This window comes from Scatophagus argus, chromosome 21 (assembly GCF_020382885.2).
Source record: "Scatophagus argus isolate fScaArg1 chromosome 21, fScaArg1.pri, whole genome shotgun sequence".
NCBI lineage: Eukaryota > Metazoa > Chordata > Actinopteri > Scatophagidae > Scatophagus > Scatophagus argus.
Window position 1 is genome coordinate 7,076,774 of NC_058513.1, and position 19,704 is coordinate 7,096,477.

The 19,704-nt window shown below is 44.8% G+C and overlaps 2 protein-coding genes and 2 long non-coding RNA genes across 4 annotated transcripts; 2 read left to right on the forward strand and 2 right to left on the reverse strand.

The window, feature by feature from the left end:
- The first annotated feature begins 582 nt into the window (after positions 1 to 582).
- Positions 583 to 4,570, forward strand: LOC124052888. Its single transcript, XR_006842070.1, has 2 exons — positions 583 to 1,028; positions 4,309 to 4,570. It is a non-coding gene; the product is annotated as an uncharacterized LOC124052888 (long non-coding RNA).
- On the reverse strand, positions 2,418 to 3,779 carry LOC124052886 (neuralized-like protein 2). Its single transcript, XM_046377656.1, has 2 exons — positions 2,688 to 3,779; positions 2,418 to 2,591 (listed from the first exon to the last, which is right to left on the reverse strand). Exons 1-2 carry the CDS (start codon positions 3,056 to 3,058, stop codon positions 2,576 to 2,578), a joined length of 387 nt encoding a protein of 128 aa, XP_046233612.1. The 5' UTR covers positions 3,059 to 3,779; the 3' UTR covers positions 2,418 to 2,575.
- Positions 4,571 to 12,126: 7,556 nt separating the features above from the next.
- On the forward strand, positions 12,127 to 16,209 carry LOC124052887. Its single transcript, XR_006842069.1, has 2 exons — positions 12,127 to 12,668; positions 15,948 to 16,209. It is a non-coding gene; the product is annotated as an uncharacterized LOC124052887 (long non-coding RNA).
- LOC124052885 (neuralized-like protein 2) lies at positions 14,058 to 15,019 on the reverse strand. The gene is made up of 2 exons (XM_046377655.1): positions 14,329 to 15,019; positions 14,058 to 14,231 (listed from the first exon to the last, which is right to left on the reverse strand). Exons 1-2 carry the CDS (start codon positions 14,697 to 14,699, stop codon positions 14,216 to 14,218), a joined length of 387 nt encoding a protein of 128 aa, XP_046233611.1. The 5' UTR covers positions 14,700 to 15,019; the 3' UTR covers positions 14,058 to 14,215.
- Positions 16,210 to 19,704: the final 3,495 nt, after the last annotated feature.

Here is a 19,704-nt window from a genome sequence, read left to right on the forward strand (position 1 = left end):
ATGACACATCTGGATACAGGCAGTCGTTTAAGGGAGGTGTGTGTGTGTGTGTGGTGTGTGTGTGTGACTGCGTGTGAGAGAGAGAGAGAGAGAGAGAGAGACGACGCTGAGACTCCGCGGTCCTTGCGCTCACCAGTGGAGAGGTAACTAGCAGAAGATTAATACTGAGCGGCGGGTATAGACACATTTCCATGCACAGAACTATTTTGGGGGTAAGTATAGATTCTTCATCTCCATTTATGTTGCGAAATTCTCTTTCTTTAAAGCATAGCCATCGCTGAATACATTTGCAAAAGTAAGAGGGGGAGTCTGCAAGAAGATCACAGGTCTGGTGCGCATAAAAGACATTTTATCTCTCAGGGCGCAGCGACAGCGGTTTGCCACATTTTCTCAGTCACGTTAACTCCTGCTTCATGTCTGCATGCCACACTTGTCTCGTGGATATGATTCGTCCTGCAGCAGAAGGAGTTCAGCTCTGACTGGAGGTGTTGCACTGAATTTCGTGAACTGACATTTTTATTATTATTTGTTTTGCACACAAGTTGGGCCCCACATGTTGTGGCCTACTGTGTGTATTTCTGTTTTATAATATGACCTTATTGTGTTGGGCTTGGGCTACATATTTTGTAGTCGTTTAATTGTGACGGCAGAAATTTGTTATTATATTTAAAAGGGAAGCTCTTAGCAGTTACTATTTATAATCATCATATATGAGGATAAAGGCTCCTGCACGCTGTGATTTACAGTAGCGCCATCATTTCTGTCCAAAGGTATCAGGTATTTTCATCAGATCATATTAATATACAGTAAAGTATAGGAGCTCATTCACATTAGTAACATAAGTGTCACTGCCTCACTTGGTCTGGTGTGACCAATAAATCTTTCGATGGCTAATGCGAGATAACATAAGTCACATGCTAGTATACTTTTATTACACTTTTTCTACTGGTCTTTGTGTTTCAGTATTGACCATCAAACAGTATATATGCATATATAGTATGCATAAAAACATAAAAAAGTAGGTGAAGGTGTTTTACTCTCATATCCACAGCAGTTATAATGACGACTGAAGCTGCGTCTGTTCCTCTGCTAACGTACTGCCAAACTACGCACAAACGTCAGTAGTACTTTCATCATGGAGTGACATGATTATAAGATTATGCTAAGTATGAGCTCGTCACGGTCGGCACGGTGGTGCAGTGGTTAGCGCTGTCGCCTCATAGCAACAGGGTTGCGCGTTCGAATCTGGACTTTAGCTTTTTCACTGTGAAGACTGTACTGGAATAAGAAATGCCTGCAGACTGCATACTCAGTACTTTAAAATAGGGCTGAACAAGGGACTGAATTATTTTACAGCCCACATGCCAAGTGATTACTGTGAGAAATCAAAATCTGCTCTCAAACTCAAGCATCTAAATTTGTGTCCTCGCTTATTTATTCGGATTTTAAAGGGACACTTAAGGACTGTGACGTTACTAATAACTACAATCAACACTAGGTCACGGAGATGAGCTAGCTTGGAAACACACCCCACCAAATGTTACTTTAGCCCATGATCCAGCTGTGTGATTTGTCAGATTTCACAGTAAAACCCTGCATTAATGTTAATCTGAGATTGTTACTGTCCGTGAATGATCAGAGGGTGGCACACAAACACACACACACCCCTACACACACAGTCAGAGTCACAGACATGCTGTCAGGCTTATCTGTCAGATTGATCGACACATTGCAGTGCACACACAGCAGATGTGTGCTGTGTTTCGTGCTACAGCTGTCACATGATCACTCTGTATGTCACACACAACCTTATGGAACAGTTAACAACTCCTTACATTTCTTTTATAGGAGTTTATCACTTAGCATCACTCTTGTTAGGGACCTCAAATGTATGGCTGGCCCCATTACAACAAGCAAATACAGATTAAAAAATATTTATATGTAGCATATTAACAGGATTATTCTCCTTGGTTTTCTTCAGCCGTTCATGTTTGTTCAGCTTTGTGTGATCTCTGGGGTTGTCACCCCTAAGTTCTTCCAGCACCACAGCTAAACCAAAACCCAAAGGGTGATGTTTGGGAGAGTGAACAGAGATCACACAAACACTTTGCCATAATCTGTGGATTTTTGGAGGCGATATCTTTAATATGATATTTCTCTTAAGAAAACACTTTTTAAAAAGGACTATTAATTTCTTCATACCAGCACAGACCTGATATATGACTACTTTATCTCATATCATATTTTTAACATTGCTAGCAATGTGGCTCATAACAATATTGCTCTGTTGATCACTTTCCATGAAATTTGCCATACTCATTCATGAATTAACATTATGTTTTAGAAATTTGCTGATTAACATATAGGGAACCCAAAGTGCTGCAGAACCTGAGCACAATCTCACAGAGATGCAAGTATCACCATAGAGTCTTAGTTTTATTTGATTATGTGTAGCCAGACCAGCATAATTTCATTTTAATTCCTCTTCACAATTTTTCTCCCAAGGTCAACAGATGAACCTTGACTTGTTGATTTGATCCCATCACTTTCAAAACACGCTGCGCTGATTTGAGTTTCAACACTGGTCTGTCCTGTTAATAGAGTGAAAAAAAAAAAAAAACATTGTTAGCTTAACGGTAGTTTAGTCTGCCTAATATGAGTGTATATGTGTGTGTGTTTTCTGGCACCATGCAGGTTCTGGTCCCTCATTCACACCCTCTGCTTCAGCATCCTCTATGATCTTGTTGTGGTTCCGAGTGATGGCAAATACCCAACTGTCTCCTAACTCTGTCAGGTCCGGGATGGAGTATTCAGGTACCACCTCTAAGCCCCTGGGGTCCCTGGCAGTCAGGCCGACCCGGAGGTGGCCACACCAGCCCAGCTCCTTATCCTCAATCTCTATGAGAAATATCTCACCGGGCTTCAGAGGTTGTTTGCTGAAACACACTCCATTTGCAAAGCTCTCCACTCTGGTGGCCTGCGTTCCAGAGTGGTCCAGTCTGACGTTGGTACCATGGATGGGATGGAATTCCATGAACTGGTCAGGAAAGGGTTCCATTTTCACTTCTGTTTGCACAAACTCAAGCTTTCACTTCTGGCTCAGGGAACAGAAATTACCAGCAAAAAGAAATTCCCTGCTGCCAAAATCACAACGAACAGATATACATTTTGTAATCCTTTTCAGGCAAACAGTCTTGGGTGACATGTGGTCATAGCAGAAACACAACAACTTGTGCAGACAAGATCTCTGCTCTGCCTATCTGTGGGCCACTCAGGGAAGCTTCTGGTAGAGGGCTATTTTTGAACAGCTGCATATGTCAACAGATGGCAAGGTATGTGTGTGCGTGTGTGTGTGTGTGTAGTGTGTGTGCACGCGTGTGTGCGTGGAGGGGGGTGGCCAACATGCACATGCCTATAGTCACTCACATGCTCCAGACATACATATATATGTATGTATATATATGTAGTGTATAATAGCTGCGTAATTATCATAATACCATATCTCAGTGAGATATGTTAAACAGCAGGCATTTCATAGCTGCATTCTAAATATAGCAGTGCCATGCAAATACAGTCTGGATTTCATTCTTATGTAAAACATCAATTAAAGTAATATATGAGATAAGAAGAAGGTCTGTGAAGATTATAATGTGATAATAGAATTATAAAAGAAGAATATGAAGGGGAATTATATTTAAAGCTCTTAGCAGTTACTATTTATAATCATCATATATTAGAATAAAGGCTCTTGCGCCATCATTTCTGTCCAAAGGTATCAGATATTTTCATCAGATCATGTTAATATACAGTAAAGTATAGGAGCTCATTCACATTAGTAACATAAGTGTCACTGCCTCACTTGGTCTGGTGTGACCAATAAATCTTTCGATGGCTAATGCGAGATAACATAAGTCACATGCTAGTATACTTTTATTACACTTTTTCTACTGGTCTTTGTGTTTCAGTATTGACCATCAAACAGTATATATGCATATATAGTATGCAGTCAAAGGAAATTCTGTAAACCTGTAAAACTCTGACCGTTTGTCTTGTGAAGGAAAAGCCTGGAAAGAAGGAAGATGGAAATAAATAAAGGCGAGGTTGTTACATTCCATCACTGACTAATTACTGGAATTTTACAGTCTATGTAAATGTAGTCATTGTTAAGTTGTGGTTGTACTTCAGATAAGAGCTGACACGAGTTCTTTCAAAGTTTCCACTACTGATAGTTCAGTTCTGTCATAAACTCACCGCAGACACATCTCACCTCACGCTTCCTCCCTGCTGAGATTTAAGCAGCAGCTGAAGGTGTTTTACTCTCATATCCACAGCAGTTATAATGACGACTGAAGCTGCTTCTGTTCCTCTGCTAACGTACTGCCAAGCTACGCACAAGCGTCAGTAGTACTTTCATCATGGAGTGACAAGAATATAAACTTATGCTAACTATGACCTAATCGCGGGCGGCACGGTGGTGCAGTGGTTAGCACTGGCGCCTCATAGCGACAGGGTTCCAGGATCGAACCCCGAGCCTTCTATGTGCAGTTTACATGTTCTCTCCGTGCCAGGACGGGGTTTCTCCCACAGGCCCAAAAACATGTACATTAGGTCATGTACAAACGTGTACATGAGCGGATTGCGTTACAAAAAAATCTCTTTTTATCAAGATATAAGGTACACCTGTATAAATACCTGGGGCAATAAGCAGCTGCAGCTCTAGTGGTTATTGGGCTAATTGAGTAGTGTTAAAACTTCATTTAACACAATCTGCATAGTCTGAAATTTCTGCATATTTCGGCCCGTCTTAATTAACACTGTATAATTACTATGTGAGGCTTTCCCAGTGAGGATTTAGAACACTATTGTATATAACATTAACAACACATAAAATGTCAAAATTGCAGATCCGTATACTGTGCAGACATACAAACATATCCCCAACAGGTAATCATCCAAGAGCAACAGATTATAAAATGAGTAAACTGTACACACACTGGACATTAATAATAAGGCCTATCTGTTCATTCAGGCAGTGATGGATGGGAGTTATTATCTCTCACCCCAAATGAAGCCTGCACACAACTCTTCCCCGTTCTTCATAATGTCAGTTCTAGGGCTTCGAGTGTGTTTTATGTCAGTGCGCGTGCGTCGATACGTGTGCAGCCTGTTACAGACGCTCCCGATCTTTCTCACTGTTTTCTACTATTTTATTATTATTTCGCGACTCCTTTTACTTTCTTTTTACTCTGGACTACATTGTTTTCTACCTACCACACACCAGGAAAGTTGTGGCGATGCAACTCCTCGCTGCCCGCATTGTTTACACTCGGGATCAGCTGATGGACCTGAAGCCGGCCACCTCTCCAGGGAAAACACCGAGAGTAATCCCTGTGGAATGCTGGATTAAAACTCACAGCGGATACAGGGGAAATAAAAAGTTACGGAGAAAGAGGGAAGCTTTGAAACAGCGGAGGCTTATGACTAGGAAGTTTAAGCCGTGTCTCCCCTCTATCGTCGTGGGAAATGTGAGGTCACTCGGGAATGGACGAACTGACGGCATTGTCGCAGAGTCAGAGGGAATACCGGGAGTGCAGTTTGATGTGCTTTACGGAGACATGGCTGCACCAGGACATACCTGATGACAATGTGACAGTAACGGGCTTCCATACGGTCCGTGCGGACAGAGACTGCGCTACCAGCGGTAAGCACAAAGGGGGGGGGGGGGGCTCGTTAACAACCGGTGGTGTAATCCAGCTCACATCACGGTGAAGGAGCGCATCTGCAGCCCGGATGTGGAACTGTGTGCCGTTGGACTACGTCCATATTACCTGCCCAGGGAGTTTTCACATGTTGTCATGGTGACTGTTTATGTCCCCCCTCTGCAAACCCCAGCAGGACACGTGACACTATTCACTCTGCAATAGCCCGGATACAGACTCAGCACCCGAGTGCATTCATTGCAATCTCGGGTGATTTCAACCATACTAACCTGGACAAAACACTCCCCACTTTCACTCAGTTTGTGAACTGTCCTACCAGAGAGGGAAGAACAATAGATCTGCTGTATGCTAATGCAAGGGATTGTTGCAGCTCTTCCCCCCTCCCCCCACTAGGCAGGTCAGATCACAACCTGATCCACCTCTCCCCCTGCTATGTGCCTCTCGTAAAGCGTCTGCCCGCAACTTCAAGGACTATGAGGAGATGGACAGACGAGGCCAATGAGACACTCCAGGGCTGTTTTGAGGTGACAGACTGGCAGGCACTCTGTGAGCCCCACGGCCAGGACATTGATGGGCTCACTGAGTGCATCACTGCCTACATAAACTTCTGTGTGGACACCATTGTCCCAACCACAACGGTAAAGTGTTACCCCAACAACAAGCCGTGGGTAACCAAGGACATCAAAGCCATCCTCAATGACAAGAAGAGGGCTTTCAGAGCAGGCAATAGGGAGGAGGTGAGAGCTATTCAGTGCACCCTGAGAATAAAAATCAGGGAGGCAAAGGAGAGGTACCGGAGGCAGCTGGAGTGGAAACTCCAGCAGAACAGCACGAGAGAGGTGTGGAGTGGCACGAGGACCATCACAGGTTACGGGCCAAACAGCCGAGGAGTTGATGGCAGTGTGGAACGGGCGAATGAGCTGAATCAGTTTTTTAACAGATTCGACACAAGGACCCCAATTCACGCTTCAAAGGACTCCTCAGCAGTACGGTTGCGGCAACCAGCCACTCCAGCCTCTCTCCCTCCACCCACATTTCATCTGGATGGCCTCGCTCACACCTCGTCCCCAGAAGCCTGGGATGGACCACTCTCACCTGGGTACCACATGCACTCCTCCCCCACCCATCACCCCAACGATGACCTTCACAGCTGATCAGGTGAGAAGACAGCTGCAGAGACTCCGTGCAGGCAAAGCTGCAGGCCCAGTGTTGTGTGAGCCCCAGGGTCCTGAAAGCCTGTGCCCCCCAGCTAAGCGGAGTACTCCATCATGTCTTCAACCTGAGTCTGAGTCTCCAGAGGGTCCCCGTGGTATGGAAGACGTCATGCCTCGTTCCTGTCCCGAAGAGGCCGCGTCCCAGCGACCCCAAGGACTACAGGCCTGTGGCCCTGACGTCACACATCATGAAGACCCTGGAAAGACTCGTCCTGGAACAGCTCAGGCCCATGGTCCAACCACTTCAGGACCCCCTTCAGTTCACCTACCAGCCCCGCCTTGGAGTGGACGATGCCATCATCTACCTGCTGAACAGAGTCTACACGCACCCGGACAAGCCGGCAAGCACTGTGAGAATCACGTTCTTCGATTTCTCGAGTGCGTTTGACACCATCAGGCCGGCTCTGCTGGCTGAGAAGCTGACAGCGATGCAGGTGGATGCCCCACTGGTGTCCTGGATCGCAGACTATCTGACGGGCAGACCACAGTATGTACGCCTGAAGTGCTGCCTGTCAGATGAAGTGATCAGCAACACCGGGGCTCCACAGGGGACTGTCCTCTCTCCCTTCCTCTTCACAATCTACACCACAGACTTTATGCACTGCACAGAGTCCTGCCATCTTCAGAAATTTTCTGATGACTCCGCAGTGGTTGGGTGTATTACTGGGGGGGATGAGAGAGAGTACAGGACGGTAGTGGACAACTTTGTCACATGGAGCGGGAAAAACCACCTACAGCTCAATGTGACAAAGACCAAGGAACTGGTGGTGGACCTGAGGAGGACTAAGGCTCCAGTGACCCCTATCGACATAAAAGGGGACACTGTGGAGGTGGTGGAGGAGTACAAATACCTGGGGGTGTACTTAGACCACAAACTGGACTGGTGCAAGAACGTGGACATGGTCTACAGAAAGGGCCAGAGCCGCCTCTACTTTCTGAGGCGGCTGAGGTCCTTCAACATCTGCAGGACGATGCTGAGGATGTTCTACGAGTCGGTGGTGTCCAGTGCCATCACATATGCTGTTGCCTGCTGGGGCAGCTGCCTGAGGGTGAGGGACACCAACAGACTCGATAGAATCATCAAGAAGGCCAGCCATGTTGCGGGAGAGGAACTGGACTCTCTGACAGTGGTGTCTGAGAGGAGGATGTTGTCCAAAATAAGGACTATACTGGACTTTCCCTCTCACCCTTTCCACAATGTGCTGATCGGCTACAGGAGCTCATTCAGCAACAGGCTCATACTGCCACGATGTACCACAGAGCGACACAGGAAATCATTCCTGCCTGTCGCCATCAAACTGTTAAACTCAGCACTGTGACGGACACACTCACTGATATATACAATGTACATATTGGCTTTTTTTTACACATGTACATACCTGTATTTTAAATTTTCTTAACAAATTTGAATACAGTTTTTGTAAATACCTGTACTTGAGATTTTAGATTTAGATTTTATCTTTATTGTTTATCCTATTTTTTATACTCTGCACTTTTCTCCCTTCTTGGTCGGGAATACTGCATGTGCAATGTCTGTAAAAACAAGAATTTACTTCCAGGGATAAATAAAGGAATTCTGATTCTGATTCTGATGTAGGCCAAGATGGAGGGAGGGAGGGTAAATTCTTGCATCTTTCTTTCTTTCTTGTGACAGAATATATTTAGATAGCTAATTTGAAAAATATCCTGCATGTCATAATAATGTTTTTACTTATTTATCTATTTGGACATTAATGAAGACAGTGTGAAAGTGCCAAGTGCCAAAGACCAATTAGTAACAAGTCTATGTAAATGTAGTCATTGTTAAGTTGTGGTTGTACTTCAGAGCTGACACGAGTTCTTTCAAAGTTTCCACTACTGATAGTTCAGTTCTGTCATCTCTTGTGTCTCTCCCTCCCTCTCTCTCTCTCTCTCTCTCTCTCTGTATCTTTCCGCAGGTATCTCTCCATCCAGATCTTCAAGTTGAACTGTAGCCGGCTCTATGACCAACCCAATGTGTATTGTTGACATCTGCCTGTCATTCCTCTATGTACCGACTATGGGCGGGGTGGTTCTCCCTACGGGCCGAAATCGAACTGATAGGATAGTGATTCTCAACATCACATAAAAAAAGAATACATGAATGTTACAGCAGTTCATTATAATTTTCAATACTATAAATTTCCTATAAATTGTGAAATGTTAAAATCATATTGAGGTGGTAGCAAAAAGTGAAACTAAACAGTTGAGATTTTGTTTTGCTTATCTTTTTAGTAATGTCATTTCTCATGTTGCAAATTGCTTTCCTGCCTGTACAACATCCATTGCACGTCTGCCCGTCCTGGGTGAGGGATCCCTCCTCTGTTGCTCACCCTGAGGTTTCTTCCATTTTTTCCTGTTAAAGGTTTTTCTGGGAGTTTTTCCTTAGTCGATGTGAGGGTCGAAGGGCAGAGGATGTTGCTGATGTTATGTTAAGCCCTTTGAGACAAACTGCTTGTAAAAATGGGCTATACAAATAAAGTTGACTTGACTTGAGTTGACTCATAAACTCACCGCAGACACATCTCACCTCACGCTTCCTCCCTGCTGAGATTTAAGCAGCAGCTGAAGGTGTTTTACTCTCATATCCACAGCAGTTATAATGACGACTGAAGCTGCTTCTGTTCCTCTGCTAACGTACTGCCAAGCTACGCACAAGCGTCAGTAGTACTTTCATCATGCAGTGACATGAATATAAGACTATGCTAAGTATGAGCTCGTCACGGTGGGCACGGCGCAGTGGTTAGCACTGTCGCCTCATAGCAACAGGATTCCGCGTTCGAATCCCCGGCAGGTTTGCTATGTTGGGTTTGGGGTTTGCATTGTTCTCCCCAGTGCCTGAGTGGGTTTCCTCCGGATAATCCGGGGCTTTCTCCCACAATACCGATAACATGCACAGAAGATGGAAAACATGAAAAAAGTAGTAGAGTGTTGTCTGTCGTGTGTGTGTGTGTGTGTGTGTGTGTGGGGGGTGTGTGTGTGTGTGTGAATGTTTTGTGTGAGAGAGAGGGAGAGAGATACGACGCTGAGACTCCGCGGTCCTTGCGCTCACCAGTGGAGAGGTAACTACTGTGTGTATTTCTGTTTTATAATATGACCTTATTGTGTTGGGCTTGGGCTACATATTTTGTAGTCATTTAGTTGTGACGGCAGAAATTTGTTATTATATTTAAAAGGGAAGCTCTTAGCAGTTACTATTTATAATCATCATATATGAGGATAAAGGCTCCTGCACGCTGTGATTTACAGTAGCGCCATCATTTCTGTCCAAAGGTATCAGGTATTTTCATCAGATCATATTAATATACAGTAAAGTATAGGAGCTCATTCACATTAGTAACATAAGTGTCACTGCCTCACTTGGTCTGGTGTGACCAATAAATCTTTCGATGGCTAATGCGAGATAACATAAGTCACATGCTAGTATACTTTTATTACACTTTTTCTACTGGTCTTTGTGTTTCAGTATTGACCATCAAACAGTATATATGCATATATAGTATGCATAAAAACATCAAAAAGTCTCTTTTTATCAAGATATAAGGTACACCTGTCAATAAGCAGCTGCAGCTCTAGTGGTCATTGGGCTAATTGAGTAGTGTTAAAACTTCATTTAACACAATCTGCATAGTCTGAAATTTCTGCATATTTCGGCCCGTCTTAATTAACACGGGTGGACAGCATTAAGTTCCTGGGCATCCACATCTCCTCTGACCTCTCCTGGTCAGTGAACACCTCACACCTGGTGAAAAAGGCCCAACAGCGGCTTTTCTTTCTCAGGAAGTTGAAACGGACTGGACTGTCTACTCAGCTGCTCGTGAACTTTTGCAGAGCCACAATAGAAAGTATCCTGTGTCTCAGTGTGACTGTGTGGTATGGCAGTTGCACAGCGCAGGACAGGAAAGATTTAGCCCGGGTAGTGAGGACAGCACAGGGGATTGTGGGCTGCAGTCTACCAGATCTGGACTCAGTTTACACTGCCCGAGTCCAGAAGAAGGCAAGACGCATTGCCACAGACCCCACCCACCCGGGCAACAAACTGTTTGTACCGCTTCCATCAGGAAAGCGGTACAGGAACATTAAAACCAGCACCAACAGACTCAGGGACAGCTTCTTCCCCAGAGCTGTTAAAGCAATAACCCCCCTACAGTGAAACACTCATACACATAGTCTGGCACTAAGTGCACTTTGTTTTTTATCTTCCTCACTCTGTATTTTGTACTTTGCATTTTATATTTTTGTATTTTTTTTTTCTAAGGTGTGCAATTTAAATTTTTTCTATTTATAAGTGTGTTTTGAAGCTGAGAATCTGCACAAAATTTCGTTATGCTTGCATAATGACAATAAAGACTCTTGAATCTTGAATCCTGAATCTTGAATCTTCGAGTGTGTTTTATGTAGGCCAAGATGGAGGGTAAATTCTTGCATCTTTCTTTCTTTCTTGTGACAGAATATATTTAGATAGCTAATTTGAAAAATATCCTGCATGTCATAATAATATTTTTACTTATTTATCTATCTGGACATTAATGAAGACAGTGTGAAAAAGCGCCAAAGACCAATTAGTAATCTGTTGGGGCTGCAGGACTCTTAATCTGGATTATCATGCAGCGCGCGGCCATGCTTTTCATAATCAGTTTGGTGAGCTGTGATTCCCGGCAGCGCATGACACATCTGGATACAGGCAGTCGTTTAAGGGGAGGTGTGTGTGTGTGTGTGTGTGTGTGTGACTGCGTGTGTGAGAGAGAGAGAGAGAGAGAGAGGGAGAGGGAGAGAGGGAGAGAGAGACGACGCTGAGACTCCGCGGTCCTTGCGCTCACCAGTGGAGAGGTAACTAGCAGAAGATTAATACTGAGCGGCGGGTATAGACACATTTCCATGCACAGAACTATTTTGGGGGTAAGTATAGATTCTTCATCTCCATTTATGTTGCGAAATTCTCTTTCTTTAAAGCATAGCCATCGCTGAATACATTTGCAAAAGTAAGAGGGGGAGTCTGCAAGAAGATCACAGGTCTGGTGCGCATAAAAGACATTTTATCTCTCAGGGCGCAGCGACAGCGGTTTGCCACATTTTCTCAGTCACGTTAACTCCTGCTTCATGTCTGCATGCCACACTTGTCTCGTGGATATGATTCGTCTTGCAGCAGAAGGAGTTCAGCTCTGACTGGAGGTGTTGCACTGAATTTCGTGAACTGACATTTTTTATTATTATTTGTTTTGCACACAAGTTGGGCCCCACATGTTGTGGCCTACTGTGTGTATTTCTGTTTTATAATATGACCTTATTGTGTTGGGCTTGGGCTACATATTTTGTAGTCATTTAGTTGTGACGGCAGAAATTTGTTATTATATTTAAAAGGGAAGCTCTTAGCAGTTACTATTTATAATCATCATATATGAGGATAAAGGCTCCTGCACGCTGTGATTTACAGTAGCGCCATCATTTCTGTCCAAAGGTATCAGATATTTTCATCAGATCATATTAATATACAGTAAAGTATAGGAGCTCATTCACATTAGTAACATAAGTGTCACTGCCTCACTTGGTCTGGTGTGACCAATAAATCTTTCGATGGCTAATGCGAGATAACATAAGTCACATGCTAGTATACTTTTATTACACTTTTTCTACTGGTCTTTGTGTTTCAGTATTGACCATCAAACAGTATATATGCATATATAGTATGCATAAAAACATAAAAAAGTAGGTGAAGGTGTTTTACTCTCATATCCACAGCAGTTATAATGACGACTGAAGCTGCGTCTGTTCCTCTGCTAACGTACTGCCAAACTACGCACAAACGTCAGTAGTACTTTCATCATGGAGTGACATGATTATAAGATTATGCTAAGTATGAGCTCGTCACGGTCGGCACGGTGGTGCAGTGGTTAGCGCTGTCGCCTCATAGCAACAGGGTTGCACGTTCGAATCTGGACTTTAGCTTTTTCACTGTGAAGACTGTACTGGAATAAGAAATGCCTGCAGACTGCATACTCAGTACTTTAAAATAGGGCTGAACAAGGGACTGAATTATTTTACAGCCCACATGCCAAGTGATTACTGTGAGAAATCAAAATCTGCTCTCAAACTCAAGCATCTAAATTTGTGTCCTCGCTTATTTATTCGGATTTTAAAGGGACACTTAAGGACTGTGACGTTACTAATAACTACAATCAACACTAGGTCACGGAGATGAGCTAGCTTGGAAACACACCCCACCAAATGTTACTTTAGCCCATGATCCAGCTGTGTGATTTGTCAGATTTCACAGTAAAACCCTGCATTAATGTTAATCTGAGATTGTTACTGTCCGTGAATGATCAGAGGGTGGCACACAAACACACACACACCCCTACACACACAGTCAGAGTCACAGACATGCTGTCAGGCTTATCTGTCAGATTGATCGACACATTGCAGTGCACACACAGCAGATGTGTGCTGTGTTTCGTGCTACAGCTGTCACATGATCACTCTGTATGTCACACACAACCTTATGGAACAGTTAACAACTCCTTACATTTCTTTTATAGGAGTTTATCACTTAGCATCACTCTTGTTAGGGACCTCAAATGTATGGCTGGCCCCATTACAACAAGCAAATACAGATTAAAAAATATTTATATGTAGCATATTAACAGGATTATTCTCCTTGGTTTTCTTCAGCCGTTCATGTTTGTTCAGCTTTGTGTGATCTCTGGGGTTGTCACCCCTAAGTTCTTCCAGCACCACAGCTAAACCAAAACCCAAAGGGTGGTGTTTGGGAGAGTGAACAGAGATCACACAAACACTTTGCCATAATCTGTGGATTTTTGGAGGCGATATCTTTAATATGATATTTCTCTTAAGAAAACACTTTTTAAAAAGGACTATTAATTTCTTCATACCAGCACAGACCTGATATATGACTACTTTATCTCATATCATATTTTTAACATTGCTAGCAATGTGGCTCATAACAATATTGCTCTGTTGATCACTTTCCATGAAATTTGCCATACTCATTCATGAATTAACATTATGTTTTAGAAATTTGCTGATTAACATATAGGGAACCCAAAGTGCTGCAGAACCTGAGCACAATCTCACAGAGATGCAAGTATCACCATAGAGTCTTAGTTTTATTTGATTATGTGTAGCCAGACCAGCATAATTTCATTTTAATTCCTCTTCACAATTTTTCTCCCAAGGTCAACAGATGAACCTTGACTTGTTGATTTGATCCCATCACTTTCAAAACACGCTGCGCTGATTTGAGTTTCAACACTGGTCTGTCCTGTTAATAGAGTGAAAAAAAAAAAAAAAACATTGTAAGCTTAACGGTAGTTTAGTCTGCCTAATATGAGTGTATATGTGTGTGTGTTTTCTGGCACCATGCAGGTTCTGGTCCCTCATTCACACCCTCTGCTTCAGCATCCTCTATGATCTTGTTGTGGTTCCGAGTGATGGCAAATACCCAACTGTCTCCTAACTCTGTCAGGTCCGGGATGGAGTATTCAGGTACCACCTCTAAGCCCCTGGGGTCCCTGGCAGTCAGGCCGACCCGGAGGTGGCCACACCAGCCCAGCTCCTTATCCTCAATCTCTATGAGAAATATCTCACCGGGCTTCAGAGGTTGTTTGCTGAAACACACTCCATTTGCAAAGCTCTCCACTCTGGTGGCCTGCGTTCCAGAGTGGTCCAGTCTGACGTTGGTACCATGGATGGGATGGAATTCCATGAACTGGTCAGGAAAGGGTTCCATTTTCACTTCTGTTTGCACAAACTCAAGCTTTCACTTCTGGCTCAGGGAACAGAAATTACCAGCAAAAAGAAATTCCCTGCTGCCAAAATCACAACGAACAGATATACATTTTGTAATCCTTTTCAGGCAAACAGTCTTGGGTGACATGTGGTCATAGCAGAAACACAACAACTTGTGCAGACAAGATCTCTGCTCTGCCTATCTGTGGGCCACTCAGGGAAGCTTCTGGTAGAGGGCTATTTTTGAACAGCTGCATATGTCAACAGATGGCAAGGTATGTGTGTGCGTGTGTGTGTGTGTAGTGTGTGTGCACGCGTGTGTGCGTGGAGGAGGGTGGCCAACATGCACATGCCTATAGTCACTCACATGCTCCAGACATACATATATATGTATGTATATATATGTAGTGTATAATAGCTGCGTAATTATCATAATACCATATCTCAGTGAGATATGTTAAACAGCAGGCATTTCATAGCTGCATTCTAAATATAGCAGTGCCATGCAAATACAGTCTGGATTTCATTCTTATGTAAAACATCAATTAAAGTAATATATGAGATAAGAAGAAGGTCTGTGAAGATTATAATGTGATAATAGAATTATAAAAGAAGAATATGAAGGGGAATTATATTTAAAGCTCTTAGCAGTTACTATTTATAATCATCATATATTAGAATAAAGGCTCTTGCGCCATCATTTCTGTCCAAAGGTATCAGGTATTTTCATCAGATCATGTTAATATACAGTAAAGTATAGAAGCTCATTCACATTAGTAACATAAGTGTCACTGCCTCACTTGGTCTGGTGTGACCAATAAATCTTTCGATGGCTAATGCGAGATAACATAAGTCACATGCTAGTATACTTTTATTACACTTTTTCTACTGGTCTTTGTGTTTCAGTATTGACCATCAAACAGTATATATGCATATATAGTATGCAGTCAAAGGAAATTCTGTAAACCTGTAAAACTCTGACCGTTTGTCTAGTGAAGGAAAAGCCTGGAAAGAAGGAAGATGGAAATAAATAAAGGCGAGGTTGTTACATTCCATCACTGACTAATTACTGGAATTTTACAGTCTATGTAAATGTAGTCATTGTTAAGTTGTGGTTGTACTTCAGATAAGAGCTGACACGAGTTCTTTCAAAGTTTCCACTACTGATAGTTCAGTTCTGTCATAAACTCACCGCAGACACATCTCACCTCACGCTTCCTCCCTGCTGAGATTTAAGCAGCAGCTGGAGGTGTTTTACTCTCATATCCACAGCAGTTATAATGACGACTGAAGCTGCTTCTGTTCCTCTGCTAACGTACTGCCAAGCTACGCACAAGCGTCAGTAGTACTTTCATCATGGAGTGACAAGAATATAAACTTATGCTAACTATGACCTAATCGCGGGCGGCACGGTGGTGCAGTGGTTAGCACTGGCGCCTCATAGCGACAGGGTTCCAGGATCGAACCCCGAGCCTTCTATGTGCAGTTTACATGTTCTCTCCGTGCCAGGACGGGTTTTCTCCGGGTACTCCGGTTCCCACAGGCCCAAAAACATGTACATGAGCGGGTTGCGTTACAAAAAAATCTCTTTTTATCAAGATATAAGGTACACCTGTATAAATACCTGGGGCAATAAGCAGCTGCAGCTCTAGTGGTTATTGGGCTAATTGAGTAGTGTTAAAACTTCATTTAACACAATCTGCATAGTCTGAAATTTCTGCATATTTCGGCCCGTCTTAATTAACACTGTATAATTACTATGTGAGGCTTTCTCAGTGAGGATTTAGAACACTATTGTATATAACATTAACAACACATAAAATGTCAAAATTGCAGATCCGTATACTGTGCAGACATACAAACATATCCCCAACAGGTAATCATCCAAGAGCAACAGATTATAAAATGAGTAAACTGTACACACACTGGACATTAATAATAAGGCCTATCTGTTCATTCAGGCAGTGATGGATGGGAGTTATTATCTCTCACCCCAAATGAAGCCTGCACACAACTCTTCCCCGTTCTTCATAATGTCAGTTCTAGGGCTTCGAGTGTGTTTTATGTCAGTGCGCGTGCGTCGATACGTGTGCAGCCTGTTACAGACGCTCCCGATCTTTCTCACTGTTTTCTACTATTTTATTATTATTTCGCGACTCCTTTTACTTTCTTTTTACTCTGGACTACATTGTTTTCTACCTACCACACACCAGGAAAGTTGTGGCGATGCAACTCCTCGCTGCCCGCATTGTTTACACTCGGGATCAGCTGATGGACCTGAAGCCGGCCACCTCTCCAGGGAAAACACCGAGAGTAATCCCTGCGGAATGCTGGATTAAAACTCACAGCGGATACAGGGGAAATAAAAAGTTACGGAGAAAGAGGGAAGCTTTGAAACAGCGGAGGCTTATGACTAGGAAGTTTAAGCCGTGTCTCCCCTCTATCGTCGTGGGAAATGTGAGGTCACTCGGGAATGGACGAACTGACGGCATTGTCGCAGAGTCAGAGGGAATACCGGGAGTGCAGTTTGATGTGCTTTACGGAGACATGGCTGCACCAGGACATACCTGATGACAATGTGACAGTAACGGGCTTCCATACGGTCCGTGCGGACAGAGACTGCGCTACCAGCGGTAAGCACAAAGGGGGGGGGGGGGGCTCGTTAACAACCGGTGGTGTAATCCAGCTCACATCACGGTGAAGGAGCGCATCTGCAGCCCGGATGTGGAACTGTGTGCCGTTGGACTACGTCCATATTACCTGCCCAGGGAGTTTTCACATGTTGTCATGGTGACTGTTTATGTCCCCCCTCTGCAAACCCCAGCAGGACACGTGACACTATTCACTCTGCAATAGCCCGGATACAGACTCAGCACCCGAGTGCATTCATTGCAATCTCGGGTGATTTCAACCATACTAACCTGGACAAAACACTCCCCACTTTCACTCAGTTTGTGAACTGTCCTACCAGAGAGGGAAGAACAGTAGATCTGCTGTATGCTAATGCAAGGGATTGTTACAGCTCTTCCCCCCTCCCCCCACTAGGCAGGTCAGATCACAACCTGATCCACCTCTCCCCCTGCTATGTGCCTCTCGTAAAGCGTCTGCCCGCAACTTCAAGGACTATGAGGAGATGGACAGACGAGGCCAATGAGACACTCCAGGGCTGTTTTGAGGTGACAGACTGGCAGGCACTCTGTGAGCCCCACGGCCAGGACATTGATGGGCTCACTGAGTGCATCACTGCCTACATAAACTTCTGTGTGGACACCATTGTCCCAACCACAACGGTAAAGTGTTACCCCAACAACAAGCCGTGGGTAACCAAGGACATCAAAGCCATCCTCAATGACAAGAAGAGGGCTTTCAGAGCAGGCAATAGGGAGGAGGTGAGAGCTATTCAGTGCACCCTGAGAATAAAAATCAGGGAGGCAAAGGAGAGGTACCGGAGGCAGCTGGAGTGGAAACTCCAGCAGAACAGCACGAGAGAGGTGTGGAGTGGCACGAGGACCATCACAGGTTACGGGCCAAACAGCCGAGGAGTTGATGGCAGTGTGGAACGGGCGAATGAGCTGAATCAGTTTTTTAACAGATTCGACACAAGGACCCCAATTCACGCTTCAAAGGACTCCTCAGCAGTACGGTTGCGGCAACCAGCCACTCCAGCCTCTCTCCCTCCACCCACATTTCATCTGGATGGCCTCGCTCACACCTCGTCCCCAGAAGCCTGGGTGGACCACTCTCACCTGGGTACCACATGCACTCCTCCCCCACCCATCACCCCAACGATGACCTTCACAGCTGATCAGGTGAGAAGACAGCTGCAGAGACTCCGTGCAGGCAAAGCTGCAGGCCCAGTGTTGTGTGAGCCCCAGGGTCCTGAAAGCCTGTGCCCCCCAGCTAAGCGGAGTACTCCATCATGTCTTCAACCTGAGTCTGAGTCTCCAGAGGGTCCCCGTGGTATGGAAGACGTCATGCCTCGTTCCTGTCCCGAAGAGGCCGCGTCCCAGCGACCCCAAGGACTACAGGCCTGTGGCCCTGACGTCACACATCATGAAGACCCTGGAAAGACTCGTCCTGGAACAGCTCAGGCCCATGGTCCAACCACTTCAGGACCCCCTTCAGTTCACCTACCAGCCCCGCCTTGGAGTGGACGATGCCATCATCTACCTGCTGAACAGAGTCTACACGCACCCGGACAAGCCGGCAAGCACTGTGAGAATCACGTTCTTCGATTTCTCGAGTGCGTTTGACACCATCAGGCCGGCTCTGCTGGCTGAGAAGCTGACAGCGATGCAGGTGGAGGCCCCACTGGTGTCCTGGATCGCAGACTATCTGACGGGCAGACCACAGTATGTACGCCTGAAGTGCTGCCTGTCAGATGAAGTGATCAGCAACACCGGGGCTCCACAGGGGACTGTCCTCTCTCCCTTCCTCTTCACAATCTACACCACAGACTTTATGCACTGCACAGAGTCCTGCCATCTTCAGAAATTTTCTGATGACTCCGCAGTGGTTGGGTGTATTACTGGGGGGGATGAGAGAGAGTACAGGACGGTAGTGGACAACTTTGTCACATGGAGCGGGAAAAACCACCTACAGCTCAATGTGACAAAGACCAAGGAACTGGTGGTGGACCTGAGGAGGACTAAGGCTCCAGTGACCCCTATCGACATAAAAGGGGACACTGTGGAGGTGGTGGAGGAGTACAAATACCTGGGGGTGTACTTAGACCACAAACTGGACTGGTGCAAGAACGTGGACATGGTCTACAGAAAGGGCCAGAGCCGCCTCTACTTTCTGAGGCGGCTGAGGTCCTTCAACATCTGCAGGACGATGCTGAGGATGTTCTACGAGTCGGTGGTGTCCAGTGCCATCACATATGCTGTTGCCTGCTGGGGCAGCTGCCTGAGGGTGAGGGACACCAACAGACTCGATAGAATCATCAAGAAGGCCAGCCATGTTGTGGGAGAGGAACTGGACTCTCTGACAGTGGTGTCTGAGAG